The sequence below is a fragment of the Cherax quadricarinatus genome, chromosome 1, assembly GCF_038502225.1.
Source record: "Cherax quadricarinatus isolate ZL_2023a chromosome 1, ASM3850222v1, whole genome shotgun sequence".
Classification (NCBI taxonomy): Eukaryota; Metazoa; Arthropoda; class Malacostraca; order Decapoda; family Parastacidae; genus Cherax; species Cherax quadricarinatus.
In genome coordinates this window covers 90,743,749-90,769,527 of record NC_091292.1, presented here as the reverse complement: position 1 = coordinate 90,769,527, position 25,779 = coordinate 90,743,749, and the positions used below count along the sequence as shown (strand labels likewise).

The 25,779-nt window shown below is 38.9% G+C and overlaps 1 protein-coding gene across 3 annotated transcripts in view; it reads right to left on the bottom strand.

The window, feature by feature from the left end:
• Cog2 (conserved oligomeric Golgi complex subunit 2) overlaps positions 1 to 25,779 on the bottom strand; it is a 150,157-nt gene that overhangs the window by 71,808 nt on the left and 52,570 nt on the right. For all 3 annotated transcript variants that reach the window (XM_070083863.1, XM_070083875.1, XM_070083870.1), the window contains exons 4-6: positions 20,400 to 20,583; positions 18,226 to 18,402; positions 13,484 to 13,602 (exon numbers count right to left, since the gene is read on the bottom strand). In XM_070083863.1, the coding sequence (XP_069939964.1) occupies positions 13,484 to 13,602; positions 18,226 to 18,402; positions 20,400 to 20,583 (480 nt within the window). The remainder of the gene's footprint in view (positions 1 to 13,483; positions 13,603 to 18,225; positions 18,403 to 20,399; positions 20,584 to 25,779) is intronic.

Genomic DNA, 25,779 nt, shown 5'->3' with positions numbered 1-25,779 from the left:
GTGTTTACAGTGAAACATATAAGTGAACAGTATTTAGATAAGGCTAAAGAGGTCTTTGTGGCATTTATAGATTTGGAAAAGGCGTATGACAGGGTGGATAGGGAGGCAATGTGGCAGATGTTGCAGGTGTATGGTGTAGGAGGTAGGTTACTGAAAACAGTGAAGTTTTTATGAGGATAGTGAGGCTCAAGTTAGAGTATGTAGGAAAGAGGGAAATTATTTCCCAGTAAAAGTAGGCCTTAGACAAGGATGTGTGATGTCACTGTGGTTGTTTAATATATTTATAGATGGGGTTGTAAGAGAAGTAAATGCGAGGGTCTTGGCAAGAGGCATAAGTTAAAAAATAAAGAATCACACATAAAGTGGGAGTTCTCACAGTTGCTCTTTGCTGATAACACTGTGCTCTTGGGAGATTCTGAAGAGAAGTTGCAGAGATTGGTGGATGAATTTGGTAGGGTATGCAAAAGAAGAAAATTAAAAGTGAATACAGGAAAGTAAGGTTATGAGGATCACAAAAAGATTAGGTGATGAAAGATTGGATATCAGATTGGAGGGAGAGAGTATGGAGGAGGTGAATGTATTCAGATATTTGGGAGTGGACGTGTCAGTGGATGGGTCTATGAAAGATGAGGTAAATCATAGAACTGATGAGGGGAAAAGGGTGAGCAGTGCACTTAGGAGTCTGTGGAGACAAAGAACTTTGTCCTTGGAAGCAAAGAGGGGAATGTATGAGAGTATAGTTTTACCAATGCTCTTATATGGGTGTGAAGCATGGGTGATGAATGTTGCAGCGAGGAGAAGGCTGGAGGCAGTGGAGATGTCATGTCTGAGGGCAATGTGTGGTGTGAATATAATGCAGAGAATTCGTAGTTTGCAAGTTAGGAGGAGGTGCGGGATTACCAAAACTGTTGTCCAGAGGGCTGAGGAAGGGTTGTTGAGGTGGTTCGGACATGTAGAGAGAATGGAGCGAAACAGAATGACTTCAAGAGTGTATCAGTCTGTAGTGGAAGGAAGGTGGGGTAGGGGTCGGCCTAGGAAAGGTTGGAGGGAGAGGGTAAAGAAGGTTTTGTGTGCGAGGGGCTTGGACTTCCAGCAGGCATGCGTGAGCGTGTTTGATATGAGGAATGGAGACAAATGGTTTTTAATATTTCACGTGCTGTTGGAGTGTGAGCAAAGTAACATTTATGAAGGGGTTCAGGGAAACCGGCAGGCCGGACTTGAGTCCTGGAGATGGGAAGTACAGTGCCTGCACTCTGAAGGAGGGGTGTTAATGTTGCAGTTTAAAAACTGATGTATAAAGCACCCTTCTGGCAAGACAGTGATGGAGTGAATGATGGTGAAAGTTTTTGTTTTTTGGGCCACCCTGCCCTGGTGGGAATTGGCCAGTGCGATAATAATAAAAAAAATATTTATGGATGAACGAAACAATGACACAGCTGTTGGAGGCTGTGCTGGCAACATCTACAATGACAATGTTGTGTCCCATTTTAGGGAAATCTTAAAGAGATGCCAGAAACAGAGCTCTCTGGACAGATAATTAGTGCCACAGGTGTGCAGTGACTCTCAAGCTGGTCCTAGTGGCATTAAAAGACAAAGAAGGGAAGTAACCCTAGAAAAGGACTTGGTACCTGAAGTCTTTATGGAAGGGGATTCACCTTCCAAACAATAGTACACCTCCATCCTCTCCCCTCCTCCCGTCTCATCACTCATCAATAAGTCTTCAATAAAGGTATGTGTCATTTTAGTAATGTTTTGCTTTGCATGTCGCATTGTTTTCTGTGTAGGGAAATGTATACTTCATGTAAAAAAATTATTTTGTTTAATACTTTTGGGTGTCTGTAACAGATTAATTGGACTTCCATTATTTTTTACGAGGAGAATTAATTCGGATTAAGTCAGATTCGGTATAAGACACTGTCTCTGGAATGGATTAATTACATTATCCTAGGGTCCACTGCAATTTAGCCATTTTCACACAAAATTAAAAAATTGTCAATTTCAAAATAGGGTTGAAAATAAACAATGTAGACATTCCTGGCACTAAAAATACATTTCCTCTGTTCATTAGTTATGTTCCCAGGCCTCTCCTGTATTACACTTACTTTTCATTAGGAATTTTTAGTCACACAAAAATAGAAGATTTACTGCCATGCAGACCACTGCATTATTCTAATAATTGTATAAATAATGTCAGTGCATTCCTGAACGTGTATTACACTGACCAGTTGGATACGTACTGGAGAAGTGAGGTAACGTGTTCTCTTGAATACTGGAAAAATCAAACATTTCTGCTACTCTGAGCTCAATTTCAAGCTATATTCAGCCATGAAACCAATCAAAATAATGTCTATTTCTGTAATATATCTTCCGTTCTATCAAATGAGACCAAGAAACCAAGAATACAGCCATAAAAACCATATGAAAATACATCACAAAGTCCCTGTTTTAAACCAAAAACAGTGGCAGTTTTTTCTTATTATGCACTGGATGCTGCAGGATTTTTTTATATGGTACATATTTACTGCATAGACCCCATTCTCTCATATCTAGGCCCATATTTACCACTCACATCTGAGTGAGCTGAGCTCATAGCGTAGTACTACAGCACAGACAGCGACCTCAAACCCATTGTACTATGGCACAGACGATGAAGTGGTTATATTAGTCAATTTGACCAAATTTATTGATGAATATATACTACTTTTATTTAGGAAACCATAATGCTCCAAGTAATTTTATGTATGAATCCTCTATATATACAGTGCACAATATTTAGATGCATTAAGCTCTTCACTGTTGGAAGCCCCAAAATTAAGAGTGCTGTGTTGGCATTTTTTTAAATATTTTCTCTTCTGAAATTGTAGAGATTATTTTTCTTTAGATAATTTCACCAAAAATACAAAATTTGATGGAAAACTTATGGAATAACGTAGGCGTGTAGTTACTAACATGGGCGCAATTTACTCACTGACAATTTTTGAGTCCTATTTTAAGTCAATCCCATTGCTCAATTTGACTAAATTTTTAGCTATTTTGCTAGTAGTATGCCTTTTGTTCTGTTGATTAAACACAAGAAACTGCTCATTCACCTATCAGAACTATCCTATAAAGTGCAGAGAATTTGGTAATTCAAGCTACAGGTCCTCCATCACAAATCCGGCATCATTGGGACCTGTAGTGTGCCGGATTACTGAGTTTGCCGAATTACAGAGTGGTTAGGTTAGAATACACTTAATAAAATTAACCAACTTGACTTACACAGTTCATTGAACATTGGCAAAAATCGAACATTTCCGCTACTTTGAGCTCAATTTCAAGGTACTTTTCGTCATGAAAGCAATCAAAATCATGTCTATTTCTGTAATATATCTTCCATTCTATCAAATGAGTCCAAAAAAATGAGAATACAACCATAAAAACCATACGAAAATATACTGCAAAGAGGCGGCTAATGGCTGAGAAGTGAACTCCCTTATTTATCGTCAGTCTTTTTTATTTTTGTTGTACGTTAAGAAGCATCTTTCCATCATACATTGCCCAAGTTTCAATGAGATAGCCCAACAAACAACCGAGAAAAAAAAATATTTACCAAAAATCATATATGGCAAGCCCAAGCCAGGTACTGGAAATAAGTCACTTTGTCTGACTTTTCTGGGTTATCCTAGGTTCTCTATACATACACTGCTATGTATGATAATCTATGTAACTGTATTTGTGTATACCTGAATAAACTTATTTACTTCTAGTCTGTCAACTGAGTACAAGAAACCGCCCATTCACTTATTTCAACTACCCAATAAAGTGGTCAGAAATTGGCAATTTGGCCGATTTCACACAAATTTCAACAGATGCCAATTTCAAAATAGGATCCAGAATAAACAATGCAGACATTCCTGGCACTAAAATAACATTTTCTCTGTTCATTAGTCACGGCTACAGGCCCCTCTTATATTACTCTTGCTTACCATTTGGAATTTTTATTCACAAAAAAAAAAAAAAGATTTACTGTTATGCAGACTGCTGCATTATTGTAATAATTGTATAAATAATATCAATCCATTCTTGACTCCGTATTGGAATTTGGACTGGCAGGCGGACAGGTATTGGACGGTGACGTCATTTGTTTACTCTTGAGCTTCGCTAAAGAATAGAACATTTTCGCTACTGTGAGCGCAATTTCAAGGTACTTTTCGTCATGAAAGCAATCAAAATCATATCTATTTCTGTAATATATCTTTCATTCTATCAAATGAGACCGAAAAAATGAGAATATAACCATAACAACCATACAAAAATATACCGCTAAGCGGCCGCTAATGGCTGAGAAGTGAACTCCGCTATTTATGGTCTGATTTCTTTCATTTTTGGTGTACGTGAAGAAGTATCTTTCCATCATACATTGCCCAAGTTTGAATAAGATAACCCAACAAACAACTGAGAAAATAATAATAATAATAATAATAATAATAATAATAATAATAATAATAATAATATCTTTATTTACTACACGTACATGTACAAGGTATACAGGCCTAGTTGACATCAGTAAGTAAGTTTATTCAGGAGTGACATACTACTGTATAGAAAGGCACTTGTTATGCTGAGTATTTCAAGAAAATTAGGTCAGTGTCCCAGGATAACACCCACACTAGTTGACTAACACCCAGGTACCCATTTACTGATGGGTAAACATAGACAACAGGTGTAAAGAAACACGCCTAATGTTTCTACCCTGGCTGGGAATCGAATATTTACCAAAAATCATATATGGCTAACCCAAGCCAGGTACTAAAAATAAGCCATGTTGACTTTTTTGGGGTTATCCTAGGTTCTCTACACATATGCTGCTATGTGTGATAATCTATAGAGAGAAAATAACTTTTTTGTTTCATGTTTATGGTGGAGTACGAGTGTATATCATAGTTAGCCCTGTGCTATACTCCGTTTTCTCTAATATAAGCCACCAAGACAAGGATAGGAGAATGGTATTTGTTTACCATATCCTCTTCATAACTCTGTCGAACTGCTCGGTGTTATGCCAAATATTATTCATTCTGGAGTATTTAACATGTTTTATGTTATTTATATTGTTTCTTATGTCATATTAGATCAATTGTGATAGGCAAATAAGCTGTAGTGTTGATATTAGCATAATAATAAAGCATATTCTCCTGCTTCATGAGACTGAGCTCATGACAACCGACAGTGGCTTCAAAGCCACCTTATCTTTAATGGATAATGTACTGTGTAGGTGCTTTACATAATGAGAAGCATTTCTTTTATTCATTGGAACCATGGCTAGGGCTAAAAGTAAGCAGGTTAAAACAATAAATGGAGAAAAAGAAATTGGAATGACTTATGCAGCAAGTAGCGCCACCAAACAGTACCAGCAGGTTGGTGTGGCGACCCTGAAAATTTGAAATTATGCTAGCCAAAATTAGTGCCGAATAACTGAAGGAACCGAATAACTGATTGCCGGATTTCTGATGGCGGACCTGTACTCACAGATCTAACCCTTTCAGGGTCCAAGGCCCAAATCTGGAGTCACGCACCAGTGTCCAAGAATTTTCAAAAAAAAAATTTGTTATTTTTTCTTATGAAATCGTAGAGAATCTTTTTGTGAAGGTAATAAAACAAAAAGTACGAAATTTGGTGGAAAATTGACGAAATTATGCTCTCGCGAATTTTGATGTGTCAGCGATATTTACGAATCGGCGATTTTGCCGACTTTGACTCCCATTTTAGGCCAATTACATTATTCCAGTCAACCAAATTCTTAGCTATTTCACTAGTATTACTTCTATTCTATCGATTGAGCACAAGAAATCGCCAAGTCAACTGTTTCAACTACAAAATAAAGTGATCGGAAATTGTTAATTTGGCCAATTTAACACAAAGTTCAAAATATTCCAATTTCAAAATAGGGTCCAGAATGAACAATGTAGGCATTCCTGGCACTAAACTAACATTTACTCTGTTCATTAGTTATGTTTTGAGGCTTTACAAATAAATTCCATTTTGATTTTTTATTCACATAATGAATTTTTAATCACACCAAAAAATAGAAGATTTACTGTTATGCAATACTGTAATAATTGTATAAATATCATCACCATATTTGTGAATGTATATTAGACCCACCAGCTGACGTGTATTAGACGTGTGAGGTCGTTTGTTTACTCTTGAATATCGGCAAAAATTTAACATTTCTGCTACTTTGAGCTCAGTTTCAAGCCATTTCCAGTGCTAAAACCAATCAAAATCATCCCTATTTCTGTAATATGTCTTCCATTCTATCAAATGAGACCAAGAAATTGCAAATACAACTATAAAAAACATACGAAAAAACACTGCAAAGTTGCTGTTTTAATCGAAAAATCATGATTTCATTTTTTTTCTCTCATTATACACAGTGTGCTGCAGGATCTGTTTTATGTGGTGCACACATACCACATAGATGTATTCTCTCATATCTAGGCCCAAATGTACCACTCACAGTTTATCAGAGTGAGCTGAGCTCATGGCGTAGATCTACGGTTTGGACCCTGAACATAAAGCTGTAGATCTACGGGACGGACCCTGAAAGGGTTAAGTATGAGCCACTGAAAAAGTTAAAAAGTTTGATGAGGCAATGAACTGTATATAGCCCAGTGTTGCTGACACCCAGCTCCTATAATAAAAATTTAAAGCTTTAATTATTTTTTAAACTTCATTCACAACTATACACATAAGATCTTAACAAGCAGAAACAGGAATAATGGCTGAAACTGACACAGGAAATTAATATAAGATTTTTTTTTTTTTCAGGTTTAACCCCTAAATGGTCTAAACGTATATACGTTCTCTCATCCAGTGCCCTGAATACTATTTTGAAAAATAAAAAAATCATTTTTTTTTCATTGAAATAAAGAGAAAATTTTTCTAAGCGTTATAGGATTAAAATAAAAAAAATAGGGTCAGTACTTACTGAGACATGAGGCTGCAAAGCTGGCACTTAATGCTCACCTGACGCCACCATCGAGTCCTGCCGCTTGCAGAAGTTTTGCCGATATACTTTTTTTTCTCATTTTTATCTTTTTTAATATAATTTTTATGTCCTGATAATTACAATTTATTGTAGTTCTTGTCATTTCGTAACCAATCTTCGTTCTGATACTAATATTAGGTACTGAAATTGTATTCAAATTGTCACAAACATATTGACAGGTGGACATTTACACCTGCCTTGGTCATTTACTATTGTCTAGGAATATATATACATGTACAAAGTATTTGTAGGTCCCAGCAATGTTTTGGTTACACGGGAGTATGGAAGAAGAAGGAAGAAGGAAAAAGAAGGAAGAAAGAAGATGAAAGAAGAAAGAAGTTCCCTTGAAGCAATGTGTAAGATATGTGTCAGTGACAAGCATCCAAGAAGGCAGTGATAAGATGAGATAAGGGATGACATTTGATGGGTGCCAACGAGGGTGCAGAGGTAAGATGAGATAAGGGATGATATTAGATGGGCGCCAGCGAGGGTGAAAAGATAAGGGGTGACATTTGATGAGCTTGATCTCTGTCTCTGATTATCTGTCTCTCTGTCTTGTCTCTCTGTCTGCTTGTCTCTTTCTGTCTCTGTGCTTCTCTCTCTCTCTCTCTGTCTCAGAGAGAGCCACTGTGAACAAACAGGTATTCTTATGCATTATATCTACAAGCACAGTATAGCACTTCAGATTTTTAAGGTTATCCTAGGTAATTTACACTATGTATAATTGTATTTGTGTGTACCTGTGAGACAGATAAAAAGAGATAGAGACAGATACAGACAGACAGACAGACAGACAGACCCTAAACTTGGGGTTATCACTTTCCTCTTAAAAGGGGAGTGTTAATATAACATTACATCAGTGAATCCTTGGTGTTTGCCACACTGTTTGCTCTAGCTGGCGTTCAATTTAACTGGTGCTCCCACAAGGTACTAAGTGGTCCCAGATTTTTTTAATATGGTGCATACCGAGTGTTAAGACCCATTCTATGCTGACCAGGCATCTCAGGCCAATTGTGCCAAATTTGGAGGCAGGAAAAATAAAACATATACTATATGTGTTTGGGGCGCTAGCAGTAAGAACGTATATATATGTTTGGACCGTTTAGGGGTGAAAGGCAAAAGACTAAAGTTTTAAATTCTGATAGAGTACTTTGAGATTTAACCCTTTCAGGGTCCAGAGGCCAAATTTCAAAGTGTGCACAAGTGTCCATGAATTTTCAAAAAATAATTTTGTTATTTTTTCTTATGAAATGGTAGAAAATCTTTTTCTGAAGGTAATAAAACAAAAAGTACGACAGTTGATGGAAAATTTACAAAATTATGCTCTCGCGAATTTTGATGTGTCAGCGATATTTAAGCATCGGCGATTTTGCCGACTTTGACTCCCATTTTAGGCCAATTACATTATTCCAGTTGACCAAATTCTTAGCTATTTCACTATTAATACTTCTATTCTATCGACTGAGCACAAGAATTCACCAAGTCAACTGTTTCAAATACAAAAGAGAGTGATTGGAAATTGGTAATTTGGCCAATTTAAAGCAAAGTTCAAAATACAGTGGACCCTCGCCTAGCGAACACATGGCATAATGTTAAATCTGCCTAGCAATCCATTTTAACGCAAAAATTTTGCCTCGGCTAGCGCTAAAAAACTCGCTCAACGCTATTCATTCGAGATGCGTCCACGTGCGGCCTGAGCCCGCCTCACTTGTTCCGTGGGTGCCAGTGTTTACAAGCCAGCCAACGCGGTCGCTTCCAAGCATACAATTGGAACATTTCATATTATCACAGCCTTTTTAGTGATTGCACCTGCAAAATAAGTCACCATGGGCCCCAAGAAAGCTTCTAGTGCCAACCCTACAGGAAAAAGGGTGAGAATTAATATGGATATGAAGAAAGAGATCATTGCTAAGTATGAAAGTGGAGTGCGTGTCTCCGAGCTGGCCAGGTTGTACACAAAACCCCAATCAACCATTGCTACTATTGTGGCCAAGAAAACGGCAATCAAGGAAGCTGTTCTTGCCAAAGGTGCAACTTAGTTTTTGAAACAGAGATCGCAAGTGACAGATGTTGAGAGACTGTTACTGGTGTGGATAAACGAAAAACAGATAGCAGGAGATAGCATCTCTCAAGCGATCATATGTGAAAAGGCTAGGAAGTTGCATGACGATTTAATTAGAAAAATGCCTGTAACTAGTGGTGATGTGAGTGAATTTAAGGCCAGCAAAGGTTGGTTTGAGAGATTTAAGAATCGTAGTGGCATACATAGTGTGATAAGGCATGGTGAGGCTGCCAGTTCAGACCACAAAGCGGCTGAAAAATCTGTGCAGGAATTCAAGGAGTACATAGACAGTGAAGGACTGAAACCTGAACAAGTGTTTAATTGCGACGAAACAGGCCTGTTTTGGAAGAAAATGCCAAGCAGGACCTACATTACTCAGAAGGAAAAGGCACTCAGGACATAAGCCTATGAAAGACAGGCTTACTCTGTTGATGTGTGCCAATGCTAGTGGTGATTGCAAAGTGAAGCCTTTATTGGTGTATCACTCTGAAACTCCCAGAGTGTTCAGGAAAAACAATGTCCTCAAGGCTAATTTGTGTGTGCTGTGGAGGGCAAACAGTAAGGCATGGGTCACTAGGGACTTTTTCTATGACTGGTTACACCATGCATTTGCCCCCACTGTGAAAAATTACCTAATTGAAAAGAAATTAAACCTTAAGTGCCTCCTGGTATTAGACAATGCTCCTGGTCATCCTTCAGAAGTGGCAGAGCAACTTTCTGGGGAACTGAGCTTCATTAAGGTCAAGTTTTTGCCTCCTAATACCACTCCTCTCCTGCAGCCCATGAACCAGCAGGTCATTTCCAACTTCAAGAAACTGTACACAAAAGCTATGTTTGAAAGGTGCTTTGTAGTGACCTCAGAAACTCAAGTGACTCTAAGAGAGTTTTGGAGACATCACTTTAGCATCCTCAGTTGTGTAAACATTATAGGTAAGGCTTAGGAGGAAGTGACTAAGAGGACCTTGAACTCTGCTTGGAAGAAACTGTGGCCAGAATGTGTAGACAAAAGGGACTTTGAAGGGTTTGAGGCTAACCCTGGGAATCCTATGCCAGTTGAGGAATCCATTGTGGCATTGGGGAAGTCCTTGGGGTTGGAGATTAGTGGGGAGGATGTGGAAGAGTTGGTGGAGGAGGACAATGAAGAACTAACCACTGATGAGCTGCTAGATCATCTTCAACAGCAAGAGGCCACACCTGAGGAAACGGCTTTGGAGGAGGGGATAGAGAAATTGAAGAAGTTGCCTACTCAAAGATTGTAATAATGTTGGTAGAATTACCAACAATATGTAAAGTAAAAGGACACAAGTGCAACTAATGCGACATTTTATTGTGGCAACGTTTTGCTCTCCAGGAGCTTTGTCAAGCCGGCTTGACAAAGCTCCTGGAGAGCGAAATAAAATATCACATTAGTTGCACTTGTGTCCTTTTACTTTACATACTCCAAAGATTAAGGAAATGTGTGCAATGTGGCTTAAAGTGCAAACCTTTTTTGATGAAAATCACTCTCACACAGCTATTGCAAGCCGTGCTGGTGACTATTACACTGACAATGTTGTGAAACACTTTAGGAATGTCACAAAGAAACGGGAGGTACAGGCCTCTATGGACAGATATGTTGTGCGACAGAGGTCCAGTGACTCTCAAGCTGGTCCTAGTGGCATTAAAAGAAGAAGGGAAGTAACCCCGGAAAAGGACTTGCCACCTAATGGAAGGGGATTCCCCTTCTAAACATTAACACCATCCACAGTCTCCCCTCCTCCCATCCCATCAATCATTGCCAGATCTTCAATAAAGGTAAGTGTCATGTAACTGTGCATGTCTTCTTCAGTTTATGTGTATTAAAATTAATATTTCATGTGGTAAAAATTTTTTTTTGTTCATACTTTGGTGTGTCAGGAATGGATTAATTTGATTTCCATTAGGGAAAATTAATTCGCCTAATGATAATTTCGCCTAATGTTGAGCTCTCAGGAACGAATTAATAGCGTTAAGCGAGGGTCCACTGTACTCCACTTTCAAAATAGGGTCCAGAATAAACACTGCAGGCATTCCTAGCACTAGACTAGCATTTCCTCTGTTCATTAGTTATGCTTTCAGGCTTTACTAATGAATTCCATTTTGATTTTTTATTCACATAATGAATTTTTGTTCAAACCAAAATACAGTGGACCCCCGCATACCGGACGCATCACATACCGTACAATCCGCATACCGGACGCTTTGATCGCAAAAATTTTGCCTCACATACCGCCCAAAAACCCGCTCAACGCCCTTCGTCCGAGACGCGTCCAATGTGCGGCCTGAGCCACGCTCACATGTTCCGCCGGTGGCATTGTTTACCAGCCAGCCTCCGCGGTAACATCCAAGCATACAATCGGAACATTTCGTATTATTACAGTGTTTTTGGTGATTTTTTCTGGAAAATAAGTGACCATGGGCCCCAAGAAAGCTTCTAGTGCCAACCCTACAGCAATAAGGGTGAGAATTACTATGGAGATGAACAAAAAGATCATTGATAAGTATGAAAGTGGAGTGCGTGTCTCCGAGCTGGCCAGGTTGTATAATAAACCCCAATCAACCATCGCTACTATTGGTGGTACAGCTGCTGCTGCTGCTGTACCACCGTCAGCTGCTGCTGCTGTACCACCGTCAGCTGCTGCTGCTGTACCACCATCAGCTGCTGCTGCTGCTGTAGTACCGTCTGCTGCTGCTGTAGCATCATATGCTGCTGCTATAGCATCGTCTGCTGCTGCTGTAGCATCGTCTGCTGCTGCTGTAGCATCGTCTGCTGCTGCTGTAGCATCGTCTGTTGCTGCTGTAGCATCGTCTGTTGCTGCTGTACCACCGTCAGCTGCTGCTGCTGCTGTAGCATCGTCTGTTGCTGCTGCTGCTGTAGCATCGTCTGCTGCTGCTGTAACATCGTCAGTTGCTGCTGTAGCATCGTCTGCTGCTGCTGTAGCATCGTCTGTTGCTGCTGTAGCATCGTCTGTTGCTGCTGTACCACCGTCAGCTGCTGCTGCTGCTGTAGCATCGTCTGCTGCTGCTGCTGTAGCATCGTCTGCTACTGCTGTAACATCGTCAGTTGCTGCTGTAGCATCGTCTGCTGCTGCTGTAGCATCGTCTGTTGCTGCTGTAGCATCGTCTGTTGCTGCTGTACCACCGTCAGCTGCTGTACCACCGTTGTTGGTGTGGCTTATTGAGAATACCAAGAAACAATTAACCCCAGAGGATTTGCCACCCAGGATAACCCAAAAAAGTCAGTGTCATCGAAGACTGTCTAACTTATTTCCATTGGGGTCCTTAATCTTGTCTCCCAGGATGCAACCCACACCAGTCGACTAACACCCAGGTGAACAGGGAAAATGCCTGGAACTAGTGCTCATATTGGTGAATTTAGAGCCAGCAAAGGTTGGTTTGAGAGATTTAAGAATCGTAGTGGCATACACAGTGTGATAAGGCATGTTCTGGAAGAAAATACCAAACAGGACCTACAGTACTCAGGAGGAAAAGGCACTCCCAGGACACAGTGTCTCATCAGTCATTGCTGCATCTTCAATAAAGGTAAGTGTCATTTATTCTTCATTTAGTAGAGTAGTACATGCACAATATATATTGTGCATGTACTACTCTACTATTGTGCATGTATCCTTCTCTTTGTGTGTAGGAAAATGTATATTTCATGTGGTAAAAATTTTTTTTTCATACTTTTCGGTGTCTTGCACGGATTAATTTGATTTCCATTATTTCTTATGGGGAAAATTCATTCGCATACCGAACATTTCGCATAACAGCCAGCCCTCTTGCACGGATTAAGGTCGCTATGCGGGGGTCCACTGTATAGAAGATTTACTGTTGTGCAATATTGTAATAATTGTATAAATAATATCACCACATTTGTGAATGTATATTAGACCCACCAGCAGGCATGTACTAGACATATGAGGTTATTTGTTTACTCTTGAACATCGGCAAAAATTTAACATTTCCGCTACTTTGACCTCAGTTTCAAGCCATTTCCAGTATTAAAACCAATCAAAATCATCTCTATTTCTGTAACATATCTTCCATTCTATCAAATGAGACCAAGAAATCGCAAATACAACTATAAAAAACACATGAAAAAACACTGCAAAGTTGCTGTTTTAATCGAAAATTATGGTCTCAGTTTTTTCCTCTCATTATGCACTGTGTGCTGCAGGATTTGTTTTATGAGGTGCACACATACCACACAGATGTATTCTCTCATATCTAGGCCAAAATTTACTGCTCACAGCTTATCAGAGTGAGCTGAGCTCATGACGTAGATCTACGGTTTGGACCCTCAACGTAAAGCCGTAGATCTACGGCACGGACCCTCAAAGGGTTAAATCTACCTATTACAGTAAGTTACCTACCCATGACCTGTAGTGACAGAAAGTAGAGGCTGACAAACATTTTTGGTAGCTGTCAAAGTGTTTGAATACATCCCTGGAAGACCTCGAGGATCTGAGCGTAAAGCTGCTTCACTGATTATCTGCAAAAGAGAAATATATAGTTCGTGCTAATTTTTGAGTTCATATTCAGCCAGTGAAAAAGAATAAAAATGCTAACTACTTTTTATAACACACCAGCCATCTCCCACTGAAGTAGTCTTCCCCCCCCCCCCCCCAAAAAAAAAGAGAGAGGAAACATATTCTTGCCAGAATGTGCCAATATCACAGTTCAGATGCCCCTCTGAGACAACAACATCCTCGCTCCCCCTTCAGACTGCAGATACTATACTTTTCACCTGCAAGACTCAAGTGTGGCTAACTGTTTTCCTAAAATCCTTTCATAAATGTTACTTTGCTCACACTCTAACAGCATATCAGATCATAAAAACCACTTGCCTCCACTCACTCTAATCTGATGCACTCACACAAACTTGTTGAATGTTCAAACTCTTAGCATTCAAAACCTTTACCCCTTTCCAACCAACCTTTTCTTGAATGACCCCTACCCTTCCTATAAGATTTATATACATGTACTTTCCTAGTAATCCTATTTTGCTCCCTCCTTTCTAAATGCACTAATCTCCCTCAACAACCCCTCCTCAGCCCTCTGATATACGTATACTTTTAGTAACCCTACACCTAATCTCCAAGCTCTAAATTCTCTGCATACTATTCACACAATACATCATCCTCAAATACATCATCTCCACTTTTTCTGGCCTCCTCTTCGATGCAATGTTGAAAACCCACGCTTCACACCCATATAACAGTGTAGGTACCACAATACTCAATTACAAACCTATTTTTGCCTCCATGCCTTCACCACCCACCTTACTTTTCCTCTTGTCAGCTCTATGGTTCACCTCATTTTTCATTGACCCTATCCACAGAAAAGTCCACTCCCAAATTTCTTAACACATTTACTTCACGTTTTTTTTTTTTGCAAACACGAATCAACATTTATACAGCACCACAGTGAGGAGTTAACAGAAACTGAATATAGACTCATTCTACCCACCAGATCCACAGCAAACACATTTCCTGGGTCCCTTGAAAATCGAATATGGATGTAGCAGTTGTCGCTATCAAGACCATTAAAGAAATTTTCAAAACTGTTAGGCCAAATACATTACCAGAGATTTACCTACACTCCTTTATGAGCATAAATATGCCTGTAGGATTGACAAAACTAACAAAGCACGTGCAGTGCAACCTAACTTGCATTTCCATGTTATGGCATGGGACAAAGTTACTCTCATTTCCCAAGAAAATGACAGAAATAATCACAGATGTCTTGAAGCTTCGACCACTGCACTCCCCAACAATACTCAAGAAAACAGGAAGATGTACATCTTGGCTAGAAACCATCACTCGCATCATCCTAGATCACCACATATTATATTTAGTGGGGAGTGCTAAATCCATAGGGGTCATACACTGCCTAGGGTAATAGGTAGTGATTCGATACAAGAAAGGGAAGGACATGTCCAATTCTTTGGATCAAGAGGCCTTCACTGGCCTTAACGAACTTCCTTTCTAGATCACAACAAAAAACCTAACATAAGCCAGAAAGCTTGTTGTAATGCCCCTCTTGCACTGCATTATCTGACACACTTAACCTGGTCTTACTATACATTATATGTGTTTGGTGAAATGTTTTCTGAATATGTACAGAAAATCCCCAATTTCATAAACTAATACAGAAAGAAAGCGGCCAGTAATAGCAACCGTGGTAGAAAGAGATAAGATTGTTTTGCTTTGATGGTAACAGTTACGGACAATTCTGTAACCAACAAACTCTCTCCATTACTGTCAAATACAGACTCAGAAATTTTGTCCTTTATTTCTGAAAATTCTTAAAACAAGGTCACTTAAACTGAAAGATTATTATACGTGATTAATCCCTTTCATGAATGAAATTTTTTTTTAACATACTGGGCGTCTCTCACCAAGACAGGGTGATTCAAAAAAAGAAACAGTTTCACCGTCATGCAAACTACCACTGTCTTGCCAGAGGTGCACATATATGACAGTTTAATGTCACTTTAACCCTTTGACTTTCGCAAGCCCCTTTCTGAAACTGTCATTCTATGTCAAAAAAAAAAAAAAAATCCTATGAAATGATAGAGAATCTTTTCCAGATGGTAATGACACCAAAAGTGCAAAATTTGGTCGAAAACTCACAGAATTACGCTCCCACGAAGTTAGTGGTCTCGGCGACATATACGCATCAGCGATATTGCTGACTTTGAGCCCCATTTTTGGCTAATTGCGTTGTTCCAGTTGACCAAGCTCATAGTTATTTCTTTAGAACTCCATTTTTTCTATCAACTGAGTACAAGAAACTGCCCATTTACCAATTTGAACTACCCAATAAAGTGGTCAGAAATTGGCAATTTGGTCAATTTCATGCAAATTAAAAAAGATGCCAATTTCAAAATAGGGTCCAGAATAAACAATGTAGACATTCTTGGCACTAAAACAACATATCCTCTGTTCATTAGTCACATCTCTAGGCCCCTCTTATATTACTATTGCTTTCTATTTTGATTTTTTATTCATACAAAAAATAGAAGATTTACTGTTATGCAGACTACTGCATTATTGTAAAAATGGTATAAATAATATCAGTGCACTAGTGAAAGATTATTAGACTCCCCAGTTGATGTGTATTGGACGTGTGGTGTGATTTGCTTACTCTTGAACATTGGTAAAAATCGAACATTTCTGCTACTTTGAGCTCAATTTCAAGGTCATTTTCATTGTGAAACTAATCAAAATCACCTCTATCTCTGTAAAATGTTTTCCATTTTATCACATGAGACCATGAAAACCAGAATACAGTGATAAATACTATATGAAAATACACCTCAAAGTTGGCATTTTAATCCAAAAAAAATGGTTAGATTTCTTTTTTCTCATTATGCACTGCGTGCTGCAGGATTTTTTTTATATGGTGCACACCGACCACAGAGACCCATTCTCTCACATGTGGGCCTACCAGCTTTCTCCCGCTTGATTTGAAGCCGCTAGAATTATTAAGTATATATACATCCGAAACACTGGCCCGTAAGATGTATATATACGACCAAAACAGTCACAGGGATAAACAGCAAATACCCCAAACCCCTCATTTAGAGTGCAGACATTGTACTTCCCATCTCCAGGACTCAAGTCAGGCTACATGGTTTCCCCACACTCCACCAGCTCATCAAGTCCCAAAAACCATTTGCCTCCACTTACCCCTATCTAGCATCCTCACACATGCCTGATGTATGTCCAGGCCCCCTGCATACAAAGCTTCCTTTACCCACTCCCTCCAAGCTTTCCACGGATGAACTCTACCCTGCCTTTCCTCCACTATAGATTTATACACCCTCCAAGTCATTCTATTTTATTTCATCCTCTCTAAATGACCAAACCACCTCAACAACCCATCCTCAGCCCTATGAATAATACTTTTGTTAACTCCACACCTCCTCCTAATTTCCAGAATATAAATTCTCTTCATAATACAGCCTCTCCTCACTTAGTGACATACTCATTTACCGATGTCTCGGACTTACGACAGGCTCTCTGACCAATATTTATACCTAAATAATGTATATTCCTGCTGATTTTCTCTATTCTGTTTATTTCAATATACAGTACACAACTGTATAAACATTTAAAAATATACCAGAAATGTTATAAATGGTGCAAAGGTGATATTAAAACAATATCATGATTGGCTGACACAAACCCACTATTATAGTATGCTCTTCACTTAGCTATGAATTTGTTTAATGACGTGGTCTTAGGAACGGAACTCCATCATTAAGTGGGGAGAGGCTGTATTGATGCCACACACTGACCACAGACACAACAGTACTGCCTCCAGCCTCTTTCTCACTGCAACATTCACACCCATATAAGAGTTGGTACCACTGTATTCTCATACATTCCTTTCTATGCCTCCAAGAAAAACATTCTGTCTCTCCAGAGATACCTCAATGCACTGCCCACCTTTTTCCCTTTATCACTTCTATGGTTTACCTTGTCTTTCATATACCCAGATGCCAACACGTTCACTCCCAAATATGTGAACACATTCACTTCTTTCATACTTCCTACCTCCACTCTGATATCCATTTTTTTCCTCCTAACTCATTTGATACCCTCATCACCTTACTTCTATCTACATTCACTTTCAACTTCCTTTATACACCCTCCCAAATTCGTCCACTTACTTTTGCAACTTCTCCAGAATCTCCCAAAAGCACAGTATCATCAGCAAAAAGTAACTGTGCCAACTCCCATTTTGTATTTGTTTCTGCATATTTTAATCCCACCCTTCTCCTCAACACCCTAGCATTTACTTTTTTTACAACCCCATCTATAAATATGTTAAACAACCATGGTGATATCATGCACACATCCCTAAGGTGTACTCTTACTGGAAAGTAATCTCCCTCTTTCCTACACACCCTAAGCTAAGCTTCACTATGCTCATAAAAACTCTTTACACCTTTTAGTATCTTACCACCTATTCTATACATTTGTAACATCTGCTGCATTGTTACCTTATCCACCCTATCATATGCATACATTCAAGGTTTCTCTACATATTGTGTTTCAATCATTCCTAAGTGGTAATTACAAAATTATATTAAATTATGCCTTACATCTTCCAGTTCTTTTCTTATTAGCTCTCTGACAAGGTGATGTGCATGATTAACACTTCCCAAGCTTGCATATGTATGTAATGTCTGTCTGAGCACAGACAAATCCTTATTCAAGACTCCTTCTCGAAGACCACGCTCTAAGCCATGCTCCACATACTGACACACTTCAGCAACTCTCTGTCAACAAAAAAATTATACAGTATTAATTTGAGTTGCAAATTAAAGTACACTAGAATAAATGATAGCATAATCTGACAGGTAGTGAGAAAGACACCAAAGTACACTAGTGGAGTGTTACAAGATGGCTAATAGTTGGCAATATATTACAATCTTGCAGTACACCTACCATCCGACTTACGACCTGCTCGACTTACGAGCACTCGACTTACGACCGTGTTTTTTATGCCAAATTTCTGGGAAATAAACAACTATTTGTGTTGTACACAGTGTTTATCCTAAACCTTACAGTATAAAATACAGTACTTACAGCAAAAAAAAGTAAAGTAAAACATGAAATACCAAAATAAAGCAATAAAATAAAGTCATTATAAAAATGTTTTGTTGATATTCAGTAGTAAAGTTCGACTTACAACCATTTCGACTTACGACCGGTTTTTCGGAACTGAACTCGGTCGTAAGTCGGATGGTAGGTGTATTTTACCTCTATTACATGCAATTTATCAGTCAGATTATATTTTTTATTCTCAAGATACAATGCAAAATAAGTCAAAACAAGACTCACGAAATTTTAATGACACGATTGCAAACAAACCATACCACGGGTGGGGATAGAACCCGCAATCAGACTCTCTGAGCGCAGGTTCTATCCCCGCCTGTGGTATGGTAAGTCAAAACAAATTTTAGTTTCCAAATGTACATAACTGACAAAAAAAGAAGTGATATTTCCTTCATACGTTCTGAAAAATACACTTGTTATGCAGTGCATTGGGGCAGATTAAAACCAGAACTTAAAACTACTGCACTTTACACTGCATAGTTGAAGTTAGAGTATTTGATTGTAAAGTTAAATATATGTACTGTACACATATCTTTAAGCTAGTTCTGTACTGTCAGTGAAGCTGAGGATGCTGTTAGGTAGCCATGGCTTATTTAATCTCTATGTTGTGACTTATTTGGTTTTCAAAGTACATCATTTATTGTACAGGCTTCAAATTTTTTATGGAGGCAAAGAGGGGAATGTATGAATGTATAGTGGTATCAACACTTATATGGGTTTGAAACATGGGCTGTAAGTGTTGGAGTGAGGAGGAGGCTGGAGGCAGTGGAGATGTCATTTCTGACGGCAATGTGTGGTGTAAATATTATGCAGAGAATTCATAGTGTGGTGATTAAGAGGAGGTGAGGAGATATTAAAAGTATTATCCAGAGGGCTGAGAAGGGGTTCTTGAGGTGGTTTGTTCACTTAGAGAGGATGGAGCAAAATAGGATGACTTGGAGGGTATATAAATCTGTAAAGGAAAGGCAGGGTAGGGGTTGTTCCAGGAAAGGATGGAAGAAGGGGGTAAACAAGGTTTTGTGTGCAAAGGGCTTGAACATACAGCAGGCAATTGTGAGTGTGTTAGACAGGAGTGGAGACAAATGGTTTTTGGAACCTAACAAGCTGTTGGAGTGTGAGCAAAGTAATATTTTGTGAAGGGATTCAGGGAAACTGGTTAGCCAGACTTGAATCCTGGAGGAGGGAAGCACAGTGCCTGCACTCTAAAAAGGAATTTGGGATATTGACTGTTTGGAGGAACATCTGAACTGCTGTATATGCGAGCCACTAGCAACATGTTGATAGTATGAATGATGGTGAAAGCATTTCTTTTTTGGGTCACCCAACCTTGATGGGAGACGGCCAGCATGTTAAAAAAAAATTGTTAACTACTCATTTTTTTAGCTACAATTAAACAGTGTCCCGTGGCCTGGTAGGCAACACTCTCTCCTCACACCTGCTGTCCAGTTCACTTAGCAAGCAAGTAGGTACCTGGGTGTTAGTTGACTGGTATGGGTTACATCCTAGGGGACAAGAGTTACGGACTCCAATGGAATTAAGACAGATAGTCCTTGATGAAGCACTGACTTTCTTGGGTTATCCTGGGAAGGTAACTCTCTGGGGTTAAAAATCCGAACAAAATCTTATGCTAACAGAAGTTCAAAGTACAAATCCTTACTGGTTTACAGACATCAAGAAGTGCTGCACCCTCACAGTGAGACACCAAAAAGTTGAGGTGGTTTACTTCAGCAGCTAAACGATCCACAAGGTCACCCTCTCCTGAACCAGAGTCCTCGCTGACAACATCTCCACAAATACCGTCCCTTCCACCAGATTTCAACAGGGCTTCTAACCGTTCTAACCTGTGTATGATAAATATTGTAATACAAATTAATGATACGAGATTTTATTTCTTAATATATGCAATGGAAACACAGAAATGGAAGATACATTTTATCTTATATGTGTTGAAACACATTTACTTGTTGAATGGCACATTCTTTAAGGAAATCCTTCAAAGAGTACATTGTTTTGAGAGATTCAGAAGAAAAGTTACAAATGTGAATGAAAGAGTTTGGGAGTATGTGAAATAAAAAAGCAGAAGAAAAACAAGAGGAAGGTATTGAAAGTAAGAAAAAGTCTAGGCAATGAAAGTGAGCATCAGATTGGAGGGAAGTTGCAAAGAAAAAGTAAATAGTATACCTAGATACAGTGAAAGATCGCAGTCAGCAGGACTCGATACTGCTACTGGGATGGACAAGATTCCCAGGCAGCATTCTTATCCACTTGGCCACTGTTACGACTTCGATATCGTAACTTAAATACAATGGTCCTGGCTCTTAAATGGCTGCACAATCTGCTGTCTAGGGGCATTAAAATTACACTACAAAAAACACAGCCACTCTAGGGCCAGCATGCACTCATATTAAATAATGAAGCATGAATGCAAATAATTAATATAGTACTACTACTCCACTAAAACATTATCTTAACTCCAGTTTACATTAGCTCACTAGCACACTGCTACTAATGAGTTAAACAGAGGGTATTGCAGTCCTGCTGACTGTGATCTTTTTCTGTATATACCTGCTTGTTTCTGCATGGTGCATTGATATAAAAATTGCTTGAGAGGTCAGAACATACAGGAGGAGATTGAAATAGCTTGAAATCCATGCCTGAAACTCAATGAAATGCCCAGGCTGGGAAAGAAACATGGCTTGTGAACCAGGCTGCCCAGCTAATGTGGCATTTGAGTGGCTGAGCGGATAAGAGCGCTGCGTGGGAATCTCATCCATCCCAGTAGCAGTATCGAGTCCTGCTGACTGCCATCTTTCTCTGTATATACCTGCTTGTTTCTGCATGGTGCATTGATATAAAAATCGCTTGAGAGGTCAGAACATACAGGAGGAGATTGAAATAGCTTGAAATCCATGCTTGAAACTCAATGACGTGCCCAGGCTGGGAAAGAAACATGGCTTGTGAACCAGGCTGCCCACCTTATGTGGCATTTGTGTGGCCAAGTGGATAAGAGCGCTGCCTGGGAATCTTGTCCGTCCCAGAAGCAGTATCGAGTCCTGCTGACTGCGATCTCTCTCTCTGTATATACCCACTTGTTTCTGCATGGTGCACTGATGCCTAGATATTTGGAAGTAGTGTTAACAGACAGATCTAGGAAAGATGAGATGAATCAGAATAGATAAGGATAGATAAAGGAAAAAAAAAAGGTAGGTGATGTGTGGAGACATTCATGCAAGAAAAACTCTTATCAGAGGGATAAAAAGGGAAATGTACCAGAGAACAGTTGGCCAACACTTCTGTATGAGTGTGAAGCATGATCTTTGTATACTGCAACAAGAAGGCAGCTGGAGGTAGTGATGTTATGCTCATAATCAATAAGTAGTGTAACCATTATGTAGAGAATAAGGAGATTAAGAGATATTAGAAGACAGTGTGGTGGTGAATGATGTATAATTCAGAGAGCAGAGTTGTTGAGGTTTGGTCACTTAGATAAAATGGAGCAGAACTATTCCTACAGATCTATTCCTACCTTATCTCAAAGAACATACTAAACCCCTGTCATTTCAGATTCAGGAACAATAAAAGCACAAATGATGCTATTATACACATGCTAGAGCTAATATATACAGCTCTTGAGAAGAAAGAAGTCCCACTGCGAATTTTCATTGACTTACATAAAGCTTTTGAAACAGCAGACCATGAATTGCTGCACACTAAATTAACACACTATGGTATAAAAGGCAATTCCCTCAACTACTTAAAGTCATAACTTGGTAACAGAAGCCAATACGTGTACGAAAATGGTGCAAACTCTTCCCCACGACCAATCACAGTAGGAGTCCCACAGGGAAGTGTCTTAGGACCACTCCTCTTTCTCATCTACATCAATGACCTACCGAATGCATCACAGCTACTCAAACCCATATTATTTGCAGATGGCACTACATACATCTTCTCACACCCAGACCCAGCCATACTCGCCAACACTGTCAATACTGAATTGCAGAAAATATCTACCTCGATGATGATGAATAAACTTACCCTAAATACTGACAAAACCTATTTCATTCATTTTGGAACCAGAGCTGCAAATGGTCCGCTTAACATAACACTAAATGGATCACCCATCACAAGACTCACAGAGGGAAAATTCCTAGGAATCCACCTAGACAGTAGCCTCAAATTCCAGACACATATACAACAAATTTCCCAAAAAAATCTCAAAGACAGTAGGCATACTGTCAAAGATACGGTACTATGTTCCACAATCAGCTCTCCTTGCACTGTATCATTCACTCATCTACCCTTATCTCACATATGGAATTTGTTCATGGGGGTCAACAACATCAAATCACATAAGGCCACTAATAACCCAGCAAAAGGCTGCAATCAGAATAACAAATTCCCACTCCCGACAGCATACTTCACCTATATTCAGGAGTCTAAATTTGCTCACCATAAAGAATATCCACACTTATTCATGTGCCTACTACATACAGAGAACAATACACGCAAACATAAACCCTCCACTCAAACTTCTCCTCACCAACCTTAACAGGACACTCGACCATAACACAAGATACAGATCTCTTTTTGATGTACCGTGTCCATATCACACTGTGTAAAAACTCTATGCACATAAAGGGCCCAAAAATCTGGAATTCATTACCAGAACATACTAAAGAAACCAGGCCTGAAAATTAATTTAAGACTCTTCTAAAAAACCACTTACTCACCCAGGACTAAATAATCAACACTCAATATTTAACATTACCAATAATTCTCCCAATTACTTAAATCTTAATATTTCAAGACAACAAACTTCGAGACAGCATATAGCAAACTGATCATCTTTTGATTGGAATGTGACAAATTTGTACAACTATAATGCTTCAGTATCGATATGTTCAAATTTCATTGTTTCAAATACTGATTTGTACTTCAAATTGTGAACTGTTTACTGTAATTTTTAACATTGAACCTTTCACTGCTTGTTAATTTTAAGTTAACCCTTTGACTGTTGCAACCCCCAATCCCGAGGTGTCTCCTGGTGTCGCAAAATTTAAAAAAAAAAAAAAAAAAATTTCTTATGAAATGATAGAGAATCTTTTCCCGATTGTAATGACACCATGTGAGGGAAAAGTTCAATAGATAGGAGTAGCGATATAGAAACAATAGTTTCATTGCCGGCTACTTGTTAAGGTAGGGTAAGTCCAGCTCCCGCTATCCCCCCACCCTTTTTCCCCTCCTCGAAAGTGATAGTTTGCTTGCCGGCTACTTATTAAGGTAAGGAAAGTCTAGCTCCCGCTATTCCCGCCTTTTTTTCCCCCCACCTCGAAAGTGATAGTTTGATTGCCAGCTGCTTGTTAAGGTAGGGTCAGTCTAGGTCCCGCTATCCCTTCCCCTCCTTCTTCCCCCCCCCTCCCCGAAAGGTGACGTGTGGGGCTCCGGTCCAAACAGTAATCACTAGACTCACAGCTCCCAGCACTACTGTAAGTACATGCCTGCCTTGTATTCTAGTGGATTTATTGATTGAAAGCTTCACTTTTGACCAATAATAAACTTAGTCCTTTCAGTCTTGCTCTAAGTTGACTGTTATAATAATCACCACATCTTTTAGGTATTGTACTTATCATGGAGAGTGATTTCTTAAGCAGTGGGTAACCTGTCTATCTTTCCAGCTTGGATGACAGAGAGGGTCACCTGCCAATCAACGAGTAGAATTGAAGGAGACGGACTAACGTTCTGAGATGTCCCAAATTTTGATCCACTTACCTGTTTGTGTATGCAAGTAGCACGATATAACCCCTCATCATTGCAGTGGAGAAAACCTACTTTCCTGTCATCTGGAAGGATTATTGAAAGCTAGAAAATCTGTGAAGAACGAGCCGGTGGGTTATCATCAACACTTGCGACCCTCCCCCCATCATCAGCAACGGCTACGATTTCAACAACACGCAGTGTCACCAACACCAGACACCCACGTTTTATATACATTTATATTAGCGTTGAATTCACTTATCATTTATATTTTTCATTTTTCATTTTCTTTAATGTAGGATTAATACTTCATATTTAAGTGTTTTATATTTTATATTTTCTAAATAATAAAGTGTTTATGTTTGTCAGTTTTTATTCTTTTTCTATACATTAATTTTCCTGAGGAGGAGCCAGCCTTGGTAATACTGTCTGAAGTTGTTACAGGGCTGAGTATGCCTTCACACACCAAAAAAACGAAATCTGATGGAAAACTAACGGATTTATGCTCTCGCGAAGTTAGCAACCTTGGCGATGTTTACAAAACTGCGATTTCGCCCACTTTGAGCCCTATTTTTGGCTAATTCCATTGTTCCAGTCGACCAAACGCATAGCTATTTCTTTAGAACTCCATTTTTTCTATCGACTGAGTACACGAAACTGCCCATTTACCGATTTCAACTACCCAATAATGTGGTCAGAAATTTGCAATTTGGCCAATTTCACGAAAATTAAAAAATATGACAATTTCAAAATAAGGTCCAGAATGAACAATGCAGACATTCCTGGCTCTAAAATAACATTTTCTTTGTTCATCAGTCATGTTTCCAGGCCCCTCTGATATTACTCTTGCTTTCTATTTTGAATTTTTATTCAAAAAAAAAAAAATAGAAGACTTACTATTATGCAGACTACTGCAATACTGTAATAATTGTATAAATAACATCAACCCATTCATGACTGCATATTAGAATGGCTAGTTGGACATTTATTGGACAATGACATCATTTGTTTACTTTTGAACATTGGCAAAAATCAAACATTTTCCCTACTTTGAGCTCCATTTCCAGGTTCTTTTTATAGTAAAATTAATCAAAATCACCTCTACTTCTATAATATGTTTTCCATTCTATCAAATGAGACCAAGAAAATGAGAATATAACCATAAATACTATACGAAAATAGACCACAAAGTTGGCATTTTAATTAAAAAAAATGGTCAGTTTTTTTTTTCTCATTATACACTGTGTGCTCCAGGATTTTTTTTATATGGTGCACACTGA